We start from the raw sequence: 12,958 nt of genomic DNA on the forward strand, positions 1-12,958 counted from the left end.
CTGAATTTTCTTTAAAAGAAATTGAAAGGCTGAGAAAGAATATCTCTCGAATCATTAAATTCGATTTTGACCAAATCGTTATGCTATTATTAAACTCTTTTTGTCTGGTATATATATATGATAGCTTTGTTTTTGCAGAACTTACATTTTGTTTTTGTCCCTTTGAAACGAAAGAAGATCCAAAGGTAATTAATACTAATCTCTGATTGTTTCTTGGTTTATTAGATCTTTCCAAATGCTCTGTTTTCTTCTGCACAATCAATAAATCTGTTAGTTTTAACGATTGATGTGACAATAGATGAGTGAAGAAGCATATGAAGAAACTCAGGAATCAAGTCAATCTCCTCGTCCGGTTCCAAAACTGAACGAGAGGATTCTCTCAACACTATCCAGGAGATCTGTAGCTGCACATCCATGGCACGACCTTGAGATTGGTCCTGAAGCTCCATTGGTCTTCAATGTGGTATTGTCTCTTAACTTATAACCCAAGTAAGCCTTCTTTAATCTCTCTCTCTCTCTTGGTCTGTTAACGAGAGAGCCTCTCTGGTCAGGTGGTTGAGATCACAAAGGGAAGCAAAGTGAAATATGAACTCGACAAAAAGACCGGTCTTATCAAGGTAATGTGACTTCCCAAAGATTGTGATCTTCTTTTCTTTTAACTGTTCTGATGGATGACATTGAATTTGATCTCAGGTTGACCGGATCTTGTACTCCTCCGTTGTTTATCCACACAATTACGGATTCATCCCACGGACATTGTGTGAAGACAACGATCCTCTTGATGTCCTTGTCCTTATGCAGGTAACTGTGTTTTCACAACCATCAAAATTATCATCAAATACCACATTGTGTTGTAACCTGAGTTAGCTTCTGATTCGTGTAGGAACCAGTGCTTCCCGGATGTTTCCTCCGTGCTAGAGCCATTGGATTAATGCCCATGATTGATCAGGTTTGCATAGATCTTTCTTAGAGATCATCTAAAAGTGCAAGCTCTAGAAATTGATATTGCATAAGAATCATCAAACTTGCAATCCAAGAAATCCAAAATTTACATATGAGCTTTGATCTTGGTACTAAATATGGCTTTGCCGGTGAACGTTTCAGGGAGAGAAAGACGACAAAATCATAGCCGTATGTGCTGATGATCCAGAGTACAAACATTTCACAGACATCAAACAACTCGCTCCTCATCGTCTCCAAGAAATCCGCCGTTTCTTCGAAGACTGTAAGATCCTTATCTCTTGTCAAATCAAATAACTAAGGACCAAAACTAAAGAAGCTTATAAATCGCGTTTGGTTTCAGATAAGAAGAACGAGAACAAGAAAGTGGCTGTCAACGATTTCTTGCCATCAGAGAGTGCACATGAAGCTATTCAGTACTCCATGTAAGATTTAACAAACCCTAAAATCGCAAACTTTGTTTGTCAACAAAACATTGAGTAACGAATCTGCATTGTTTGTGAAAATTTACAGGGATCTATACGCTGAGTATATTCTCCACACGTTGAGGAGATGAACAACAACAACAACATATGATTCTCTTCGCAGCATCCGCATATAAATATATTTAAATGGAATATTATTTTACATAATTCATAACCATATGATTGGCTTTTTGCAGTTTTTTGTTTTGTTTTGTTTTCTGTTTGTTTTTTTCCTTGTGATGATGCAATTTTGTTCAATTGTATAATTTGAAACTGGTAAGATATAATGACAAACGCAGTTTTGCCTAAATCTCCGATTATTACGTGATGTTGATTTTTCCACTAATTGGCCTTAAGAAGCTCTATAGGCCCAAATAAGATGGGCCATTCCATTAGAACCATCTCTAATCTCATATAACATCGTTAGAATTTAGGGAATAAAAACTATAACAAGTGTATACGAACCAATCAAAAACCAATATATGAACCGACACGTGCTAAAATCAATTTTAATTTTTCTTAAAAGAGAAACCTAACGAAAGATTTATGTTCACTAGATTACAGTACAGTGAATAGAGAGATATAAGATCATATTTATAGTTGGCAAATATTGAGATAGTGTGGATCCAAATGAGAAAGCGACTAAACAAAGAGTAGCACATATTTAGACAGAGAATGGGCTTTTGGATTTATCATCATCTATATATAATCGTGTATTTATTTTGGGCCTCACTTCGTTTTCCTTTTTTAGGGACCACAGCTACTCTACTCCAATTCATTTCTGTATACAGTAATTGTAATCAACGAAATGACGATTTATTTATCTAAGAATATGGTCCGACATGTGTACGTGTACGTATATATGGTTACGAAGATTTAAGAGTGTGAACAGTAAAATGAATGTGAATATATAAGAGCTGCAGGGGAAGCAGACTTTCGCTGCTACTGCAGAGAGCCCCTTTTATTATTCATGGAGTCAATTAATACATTATAATATAGTAATATGAAAGTTTTGATAAGATAAAGTTACAATTTTATAAGGTCAATAAATGTATATAAAATCCAAATTTTGCAAAACAAAAGCCTCCAAAGTCCAAATTCAATAGTGTTTTTGGCCTTCAGAGTTGAGACAACCTGAGGGGTTTGATTCCTTTGTATCCATCCTTCCATACAAAACTGACCCCACCTTATATATTTGCATTTATATTTCATCTCCATCCATTATCAATTTATTTGTTTATCACTAATTTGTTTTTGTTTTGTATGCTCTCAGTTGTAATACATGCAGAGTGACACCAATGAGTATGTATCCATCTTATAGAATAATACTGTTGAAAAATGGAAATGATCAATTGGCTATTCTAATCTAAATTTCAAGAATTGGATAAAGGCAATAATTCTCCACCATTGCATTAACTTTTCTTCTTCTTTTTTTTGGCACATGAACTTTCAAGATGCATGCTCAAAGACCAATTATGTTGTTTAAATAAAGGAGAGGGTTGGCTAGAGAGAGAGAGGGAGATGGAGAGAAGATAGTCCTAGACTCTGGGGGCAAATTGACAACTGGAGCATGTTGTTGCCATTATCGCACCACCGATTCTTCATTTTTTATAAATTTCAAATTAAACAAAAAAAAAAAATGGACCGCCTTCTACTTCACCACTACCTCTTCGATGGCGACCGATCTTGTATTATTATCATATGTCTCTTATATTCAATAATGGGCGATTTAACTAAATTAACACGAGTGAGTCTACGCAGATCGCGTCGGTCCAAAAAAAACCTACAACTATTTATATTATTTTACAGTTTCTTTATGAAAAGAAAACAAAGAAACCCTAATTTTCTAAAGGCTACGTTTTCTTGTCTTGCCCGCACACACACACCTCGATGAATCGAGCAAAAGCCAGCCCTGCCCTTGCCCCAATCGATTCATCAAACTATTTACACCATATATATTATATTCCTCAGTGTTCTTTTTTCTTTCTTGCGAATAAAATGTATTGACTGGATAGATATTTACAGAGTTCTGTTTTTTTTGTTAATGGTTAATTAAAAAAAAAAACTTTCCAAATGATTGTTTTAATATTGAGATGCAGTTACAATCCATGAGAGTAAGTATAGAGTTTGGCCTTGGCATTTGAAAGGAGGGGAAGACTCTAGTGGTGTAAGAGAGTTTAAGGAGATGGAGTACAAAAGAAAGTAGCAGCGAGTGGGCATTTAAATTAACAAAATTTAAATAAATGCAAGTCTGTTTTTTTCAGTATACAATTACAAAGTGGTCCTTACGCTAACCCCATCTTTTCTTCTTACATTATCATATGCTAATATCTCTCTATATATATACACCAACTCTCCATCACTCTCATAAGCTAATTTGGTACATTAAACTACTACCATAAAGTGGATTTGCCAAATCATAGTTTAATCCCACAAACAACGACTAACAAACTACTTCGATCGTTATTTCTGTGGGTCAATTCAATCGATAGTGTGACATAGATTAGGGTACAAAATTGGCAGGTCAGGATCGAGAGTCTAAGACCTCAGAAAGGTTGATTTGTTGCGGTTGTGATTACGAGACCATTTTATGAATATTTGGTTGTAAAAAGTTTGAATGTTAACGCAATGTTTAGCTTTAAAAATACAGTAAACTCTATATAAATTAATATATTTTATTAATTTAGAGAGATATTTGTCTAGTTTCTTCATTTAAAATAAAATAAAATAAGTTTTTTTGTTATATTTTATAATTTTAAAAACAATGACAAGTAAGAAAATAATTATCATCTTTTGTAGTTCAATTCAAATTTTAAAAATATGAAACACTTTGATAGAATTGAAGAGCAAGATGTATAGAAATAGAGAGGTCCCCTTTGCTAATAGGGCATAGCTTTGAAAAGGACGACGCTACAGTTTCCTCGTAATTTCTTGATATTTATTGTGTTATTCTTTCTCTCTCTACAAGAAATTAAAGTAATAGAGAGATGATCATGTAAATATTGAAAATAAAAAACAAAGTAGAGTGGAGAACAAAAAGAATAGTGGTCATAGATTATAAAGAAAGAGTTACTCGTATTGCCTTTTGCTGTGCTTCGCTATTTTTGCAAAATTTGGAAAAAAAATGTATCCGTCATATTTATGTTGCTGATATTTTCCAGCCTACTATTCAATTCATTCAATCACATATTAATTAGGGGCGTGATACTACTATAAGATGCGTGTGAACGCTACCCTTTTTGTTTTTATTTTTAAGATAAATCAACCAAAGTAAAGAAGATAAGCCATACATTTGATATAGGTTATTAGAATTTTTATTAAGATGCAAAACGTTCCTATAGTTTTGATTAAGATTCGAATCAATAACGATGAAACAGAAGAAAACAATGTATCGACTTAGAGGCTTTGGTGTCCAACCAATTATGTACTGAGGATTAGATATTGGACCACGTTTATCAATGTTCCTTTACCTACTGCTTTATCATTTCCCCCAAGTTTCTAGTTTTCTTGCAATCGAGTTCTCTGAACCCAACTGAATATATATAAGCTCAGCCGTCAATGAAAAGATGTGATAAGACTGATGGTAAAATGAAGAAGAAAGTTTAAGTAGTACGTAATCGACTAATTAATAACGTCGATTAACATGAAAATACAACCACACTAGCTAGTACATCTCAGACTAGTATAATTCTATTTTAATAAAGTTAAGCTTTAATCATTAACCAGCCATTCATTTAGACTTAAACCGAAATTGGATAAAGGGACATGAAGGGTGCTTAGTCTCTTTCAGGACCACGTACGTACACAATTATAAGATTAACATTGACTATACATGATAACTGAAAACAATCAATTTATTAGTTGTTAAGGGTTTGCAGGGTTCAAGTGTTACGTGTCATGTTTAGAGCAACATATGTAACGTTACTATACTAACAACGTTACATGCTGAAACCTTTGTCCAAAAAAAAAAAAAACATGCTGGAACAAACAAATGCATCGATTTTTGTTTTATGTAGAAAGTTATATATCTTGAGCCATAAACTCTAAGATTCTTTGGCCGGTCCAAGAACAAGACCATGTCTATTATTATTATTGTTTTCAAAAAAGTTTTCTCCCTCATCGATGGATTTTGTGACAATCCAAGTTAGTATATCATGATTTTGTGAATTCCATGGAATTGAACGCATCCGCAAATGTATTTACACATGATTAGTAATTATTTCGTGAAATTGATGATTAGAAAATAGACTTCGCAGTAAAACAAATTCAAAGTATACTAATTGTGCAAGTTTACAGAAGCATGATTTGTATTAACCAACTATCTTTAGTTATAAAAATCATTTCGTGTATTGACAATTCAATTATGCTTTTATTGCAAATACGATTATGCGGATTTATCTTTTAGTTTCTTTTTCCTTTTCGATTTGATTCACCCTGAAGAACGATTACGTAGGATATAAAGGGATAAACAATAGTGACCTGTTTTTTTTGGTTGGGTTTAAGCCTTAATATTAATATATTTCAAAAGCTTTCATAAACTTTACAGAAAAATTAAATGTTAGTTGTTTTGGGGACAGTTACAAAGAAAAGAAAAAAAGGCATTAAGAGGATACTATGGCGAAGATAATAAATCAAAGAGAAAAGAGTAGATTAAGAGAGTGCACGAGTGTGTCGGCTAATTACCCTTGAAAAATCGGAACCAAATTAAGTGACTAGTTTTCTTATTGGCTATATGAGTTAAAGAAGTTGTAAATGTATATATTCTTATATAGTGATTATGTATCTATCAAGATCTAGATTGGCTTGGCCAGTTCATTTAAAGAAAAAGTAATCAAGCCAACCAAACATTATTAAGATGGAGATTGTTAGGTAATCTGATCATAATATTAAGAAAATGTGATTACCAAAAGAATGATATATTCTCAATCCGCAGATGAAAATTGACTATTCAAATACTTCTAATATCTTATCAAGCAGTGATTTATATTTAATCTAAATACCATCGATAACTAGATCAACTGAAGAATCATTCATATTATTTGATACATTAAGTTTTTTTTGTTAACTAACACTTAATACGTATTTTAATTTTAGGTTTAAAAAAACGTTCCAGACGAGATATCTGTTATAGCTCAGTTGTTACTTGTTAGGGTTTTATTGTGATCCTAAAATGAAATTTAAAGTAAAATAAATATAAAAAGCTTACGTTTTAATAATTTGTATTAAACTAAAATAATATTCAAGAAATATTAGCCAATACGTTTGATATCACATTCTGGGAGACTCATAAGATTTTAAAAATTCACACATTTGATTTAAAAACTAAGGTTTAGATCTTCTTTTATACCAGACATGATGCAACGTAGCAACGAGTACACAAAAATTGTAAGTGAACAAAAAGAAAGTGGTGATTGGAATTACAATAAAGGACAGGGGTATAAATGTGTGAATTAATATAAAAAGTCAACAGTAACGACCAAGACTGAAAAAAAGCTTTGTGAAACCAAAACTGCAGCAAACCCATAAAAAAAGTTTACTTTCGATAATTAGCATTTATTAGGACGAGATTGTTGATTAAGTACTTATTAATCATTTGATTATTTAAAGTTTCAAGATCCAAATTCAAAGAAAAAACAAAAGATTTCTCCCTAAGCCCACGACATTATCAGCTCTCTTCTCCTCATATCCCAACCATCAATCATCTAACTTTAATTTCTATTCGTTGGACAAATCTGATTATTTTTTATTTTTGTTCGATCTCAAGCATTTTAGGTGGCAAATGAATAATATGGGGAAATATTTAAAGAATTATAATTATGTAAGGAAATAAAAGAAAAATAAGAGAAACTAGGATAGTGGTAAAAGGACAATAAGGTCACATGAACTGAACCAGATTTATTCATGGGTCCCTCTAAATTGGTTCTCTTGCCCATATCTCTCCATCATATTCATTCTCATCACAACATTATAACTCTGCTGATTTCTCTCTTCTTGTTTTCTCATTCTTCTTCTAAAAAATCTTGACAACTTTTTGTTTTTGTTTTCTTTCTCTGAATTTTTTAAAAGAGAGAGAGCTATGTAGCTATGAAACAGTAAGAGATATAGATATAGAGAGACAGAGAAAGATGATGATCAGTGAAGTTAGGCTAAACCCACTTTCTATTTATGTATAATTAGGTCAATCACATCACCAATCTCCTCCTCCAATTCTCCTCCTCTCCTTCCAAATTCTAGGGTTTTGCTTGTATCTCACCCCCTTTCTCAATTCCCTAGGGAAACTGTGAATTTCATCAAATTCCATTATTTTTTGGTCACACCCTTAAAGAGATCTGAGAGTTCTAAAGATGATGACAGATTTATCTCTCACGAGAGATGAAGATGAAGAAGAAGCAAAGCCCTTAGCAGAAGAAGAAGGAGCGCGTGAAGTAGCAGACAGAGAGCACATGTTCGACAAAGTTGTGACTCCAAGTGATGTCGGAAAACTAAACCGACTTGTGATCCCAAAGCAACACGCAGAGAGATTCTTCCCTTTAGATTCATCTTCAAACGAGAAAGGTTTGCTTTTAAACTTCGAAGATCTCACTGGCAAATCTTGGAGGTTCCGTTACTCTTACTGGAACAGTAGTCAAAGCTATGTCATGACTAAAGGTTGGAGCAGATTCGTTAAAGACAAAAAGCTTGACGCCGGAGATATTGTCTCTTTCCAAAGATGTGTCGGAGATTCAGGAAGAGATAGCCGTTTGTTTATTGATTGGAGGAGAAGACCTAAAGTCCCTGACCATCCTCATTTCGCCGCCGGAGCTATGTTCCCTAGGTTTTACAGCTTTCCTTCGACCAATTACAGTCTTTATAATCATCAGCAGCAACGTCATCATCACAGTGGTGGTGGTTATAATTATCATCAAATTCCGAGAGAATTTGGTTATGGTTACTTCGTTAGGTCAGTGGATCAGAGGAACAATCCTGCGGCTGCGGTGGCTGATCCGTTGGTGATTGAATCTGTGCCGGTGATGATGCACGGGAGAGCTAATCAGGAACTTGTTGGAACGGCCGGGAAGAGACTGAGGCTTTTTGGAGTTGATATGGAATGCGGCGAGAGCGGAATGACCAACAGTACGGAGGAGGAATCATCATCTTCCGGTGGAAGTTTGCCACGTGGAGGCGGTGGTGGTGCTTCATCTTCCTCTTTCTTTCAGCTGAGACTTGGAAGCAGCAGTGAAGATGATCACTTCACTAAGAAAGGAAAGTCTTCATTGTCTTTTGATTTGGATCAATAATAATGATGATGATGAAATTAGTTGGTATTTTAAGAAAAAAAACATACATATATAATTCTATATATATGACAACATAATGCATTGATTTCATTATAAATTTATCGGATAATTGATATATGTTCTAATAATATGCATTGTCAATAGAGAGATTTTATGGTTTTCGGATATATAGTCTCTTTTTATGTGTTCTTGATAATGTTGATTGTGTATATAGATGAAGTAGTACTTCTAGCCTTTGTAAGTCTTTTTTCATTACTCTCAATTATATATATCAATGGATCAAATTATTATATTTACATTTGGCAAAACAGATCTATAGGTTAAGTAATAAGATTGCAAGGCTGTATAGAGTAGGAAAAAATGAGTACAAATAAGTGAGATATTATAAGAAGAGACATGAACTAGGATTGGGATCAGTGTAAACCCATGTCTCTCTTGTATGTCTCTGTGGTCAGAAAGTTTCAGAGTTTGATGGGCTGTCTTAGAAAAGTGAATTGTCTCTATATATATGTGTATGTGTGTTGCATTTTGTATTTATATGTAGATATGTATCATTAATTATTGTCCCTGCAATTAATTTGGTGATGGGTTTCTATGTTTGGTTACTAAATATGGCTGCTGCTGCTGCTTTTTCTCTGAAGCTATTGCTGGATATTAGTTAGGCAGAGTTTGCAGGAGATGGGCAGTGACAAAACAATAATTATAAAATCGTGTTTTCTTTATATCATTGTGATGTCTATATTAGCAAAAAGAGAAGAGCTTCTTTTTTTCATCTTGGGGCGATTGAAAAAGGTATGATCTGTTGTCACATATATTTTCTGATGCACTAGTTAATTAATAAGTCCCTATATTAGCAAAAGCTAAAGGCTATAAAATTAGGAAAATTTAAATAACATTTTTATTTTGTGGTCAGTTATGCTTTGTGTTTTGGGTTTCTCTTTGCGTCTCTTGGTCTGAGCTCTGAAGTATTATTACACAACACATACATTGCAGAGACACATTTAATGTAAAATATATATTATCTGTACACACATATATAGGTTACAACTTACAACATATATGTGAAGATGATATGTAGATCATATACAAGTAACTAGTATGATTTGATTTTCACATGTGTGTACTATAAAGCTAGCATGCATCTAGTTATATGATCTGGTTAATTCTTACTCATATGATGGTTATGACATGGTTTTCTTATAATTTTATAAACGCATAAGTTATTCTCAAATTTAGATTTAGGGTTTACATATAGAGTATAGCTAACTCACACTAAAGGTTTGCAAATGAATTTTGGTGATATTTAAAGATGCATATATACGTCTATAGCTAACATGCATATAAGTGTTTAAAGCCGTGATATTAATCCATTATCATCTTTTCTTTTCTGTCAAAATGTAATTCATTAGCATCAAATTATCATAAGTCATATTTGAATGATATTACATATTGTTACTTTAAGATAAATCATTGAAGATTACAGTTACATCTACTGAAGTTGCAATTTAGCGAGTGCATCACATATACAATTATATAGTGTTTAAGTTTTGAGTTTTTGCATGAACAATTGTGATTTCAATAAACACTGATTAAGTAGCTATATTTTTGGTAGATTTGCAGATACTTCCTTTTTCTTTATGATGGGGATTTGCACTTCTATTACTCTTACAAAAGAATCACTTTATTGTTTTTTGCTCAGTTTTCATCGATCCTTATTAAACAGAAACCCTGAATAATATTTGTGATTAAGTTTCACGAAAAAAAATCTGATAGTCTTAGTAGTAGTACATTCGAATAGATTCTGTGTTCATAAATTTTTTGAAAATATTCATAAAAATGGCAATTAATGAAATCTCTCTAAGATTTTAGATCAGTCTAGCAAGATACATTTTTTTTTTTTTTTTTGTCAAAAGCAAGATACAGTTTAATGCTTAAGAATTAAGATTGGCTTTTATACTCTCTTAAAAATCTAGGATATAAACATTATCCAATTTCGTAATTTTTAGCCTTTTTTGTTTTTTGTTTTCTGTTTTTACCGTAATTCCTCGATTTCTTCAATCTGATGTGGTGGATTATTTTAACCGTAAGATAACATCAAATCTCAAGAGATAGATCGATGTCAATGAGAATTGTAGAACTTAACTAGAGAAAATGTTAGATTGAAATGATGTGAAAACTGAAAACCCTAGTTAGAGGGGAATTGGGATTTTGGCGACTTTTTTGAAACTCACAGAAAAACAACCTACAGTCTTTGATTGAAACATTCAAACGTCTCGTCGTTTCAATGAGCCAAAGTAAAGTGACATTCAAGTTTGACTTTGACCTCTGCGATTCCAGTCTTCCAATATTTCCCACTCAGAAAATCCTACATTATAAACTCTTCTATAAACATTTCCCGAGATTATTAACTTTACCAAAGCGTACCCATTGAGTATTGACTCATGTTTATAGATAAAATGATACTCTATTGAGAAAAATAAAACGAACGTAACAAAGCAGACAATTATAAGCTGACATTGTCTTCCTTCTTATTCTAAACAAAGCAGACAATTATAAGCTGACATTGTCTTCCTTAATTCTTATTCTAAACAAAATAATAGATAGTAAAGCATAAATAAAGAAAATGAAAATATCATATCATTGTACAACAACTCTGCTTAATGATCAGTGTTGTGGTATAGTAGAGCAACTAAACCCAAAATTTGGCTCAAGAGCTGCAATAAAACAAAAGTTTAGATCAGAACACACAGCTCCACTCCAAATATTCAAGTTAATTCAAATCTGATATTACTTACTTGTGTTCTTGGTCCAGAGAAGTTGAGTATCAATCAAAGAATGATTCTTATCATCGAGCCGTTTCCAAGTTTTGATTGTATCAACAGCTCCCCAACGTCCATACATAGTCTTCTCAAGCTGAGCCTCAACTACTCTTACTCTCCTTGCCCAACCAACCTGTCCGTACCCATGATACCTAAAACAATTAAAAGAAGCGTGTGTTACAAGTAAGGCTTTTATGAGAAAAGTAGCGTGTGGTACAATTTACCCGGCTCCGCCTGCGTAACAAAGGTTGATCCCATGGAGTTCGGCACAGAAGTCGTTGACGTGGTCGTGACCACTGAAAACACCTTTGACTTCACCTCTTTCGACAAGTTTGGTAAAGAAACCAGAGTTGATAGGTGGAGAACAAGTAGATTCTTGTCTTACTCCAGTCATCTCCGTCGATTTGTTGAACAATGCAAATTCCGGCATCGGAATGTGGAGGTAAACCAATCCTGGTGCCGTACTATTCTGTGGAAATGGCCACCTCTTGTGTTCCATCTCAAGCCATTTAGAAGTGTGTTCATACCAATTCTGTTGAGAGGTTTTGACCCAATCATATTTGTAACCAAAACCATCAAGCTTCGTGTAAGATCCACCGTCTAGTAGATAGAGATTGAGAATGGATTTGAAGAAGAGAGGGGAGCCAAAAGGACCCTCGATTTGTAGATTGTAATTACCAAAACCGTCGATTTGGTATAGCCAAGCATCGGGAGGGTTTACTTGAGACAACGAGTTTGGGAGTTTCATGATGTATTTCATCATTGTTTCTCTAGTCATGTCGGATTCTTGGTCGTGATTCCCCAAAATAGCCACCCATGGAATCCCCGATTCGATCGCAGGAGCAAATGCCATGTCCATCGATTTTGCCACGTCACTTGTCTCGCACAATCCATATACATTGTCTCCTGCAATATTGTATGTGGTGTTTTAGGTTTTTTTTTTCACGCATAAACATTTTTTATACATACACTAAGTTAACTAAAATATTTGTATAGATAACAAAACACAATTATTGTATAAAATTTTGTATTATTTGAAGAATTTGGTACCAGAGAAGACGATGAGATCGGGCTTCTCGGAAGCGATAGTTCGCTGTAAAAAGGAGGTAGTATTGAGATCGGAGCAGTAAGGAAATTCTGCAGGTGAAACGTCTGAGCATTGCGTCTCTTTGCCAAAACCGTAGTGCATATCTGACACTTGCAGTATCTTGAACCGACCATCAGTATTAAACCGGAGCTGCCTTCTACCGAAGTCGAAGGCGGAAACGTGACATGTCGAAAGACATAAGTAGATCAAAGAAACACTTAGAACAGAGGATATGACAAACCTCCTCCGAGTTTCCTCCATTAATTCTTTTAGGTTAGTGACTATGAAACTGGAGATGAGAAATGATAACGAGAATAATATTTTATTAGGTATTTATAGCAATTTTAATTA

The 12,958-nt window shown here is 33.7% G+C and overlaps 3 protein-coding genes and 1 long non-coding RNA gene across 5 annotated transcripts; 3 read left to right on the forward strand and 1 right to left on the reverse strand.

Moving 5' to 3' along the window:
• Nucleotides 1-125: 125 nt before the first annotated feature.
• PPa3 (pyrophosphorylase 3) lies at nt 126-1,784 on the forward strand. Its single transcript, NM_130253.3, has 8 exons — nt 126-185; nt 299-463; nt 552-617; nt 694-801; nt 884-949; nt 1,105-1,225; nt 1,304-1,385; nt 1,474-1,784. Exons 2-8 carry the CDS (start codon nt 299-301, stop codon nt 1,514-1,516), a joined length of 651 nt encoding a protein of 216 aa, NP_182209.1. The 5' UTR covers nt 126-185; the 3' UTR covers nt 1,517-1,784.
• A 5,577-nt stretch (nt 1,785-7,361) lies between these two features.
• Nucleotides 7,362-8,989, forward strand: NGA1 (AP2/B3-like transcriptional factor family protein). The gene has a single exon (NM_130254.4). The coding sequence runs from the start codon at nt 7,769-7,771 to the stop codon at nt 8,699-8,701; it is 933 nt and encodes a 310-aa protein (NP_566089.1). The 5' UTR covers nt 7,362-7,768; the 3' UTR covers nt 8,702-8,989.
• Nucleotides 8,990-9,112: 123 nt separating this feature from the next.
• Nucleotides 9,113-9,649, forward strand: AT2G09760. The gene has a single exon (NR_140597.1). It is a non-coding gene; the product is annotated as an other RNA (long non-coding RNA).
• A 1,379-nt stretch (nt 9,650-11,028) lies between these two features.
• PAP14 (purple acid phosphatase 14) lies at nt 11,029-12,912 on the reverse strand. Of its 2 annotated transcripts, NM_130255.2 has the most exons (4): nt 12,571-12,902; nt 11,745-12,426; nt 11,497-11,672; nt 11,029-11,415 (listed from the first exon to the last, which is right to left on the reverse strand). In NM_130255.2, the coding sequence occupies exons 1-4, from the start codon at nt 12,866-12,868 to the stop codon at nt 11,366-11,368; spliced, it is 1,206 nt and encodes a 401-aa protein (NP_182211.2). In that variant the 5' UTR covers nt 12,869-12,902; the 3' UTR covers nt 11,029-11,365. The 2 variants fall into 2 exon arrangements, with proteins under 2 accessions (NP_182211.2, NP_973704.1); NM_201975.3 differs by having other exon boundaries at nt 11,150-11,415; nt 11,497-12,426; nt 12,571-12,912.
• Between the last annotated feature and the right edge of the window lie 46 nt (nt 12,913-12,958).

Source organism: Arabidopsis thaliana, chromosome 2 (assembly GCF_000001735.4).
Source record: "Arabidopsis thaliana chromosome 2, partial sequence".
NCBI lineage: Eukaryota > Viridiplantae > Streptophyta > Magnoliopsida > Brassicales > Brassicaceae > Arabidopsis > Arabidopsis thaliana.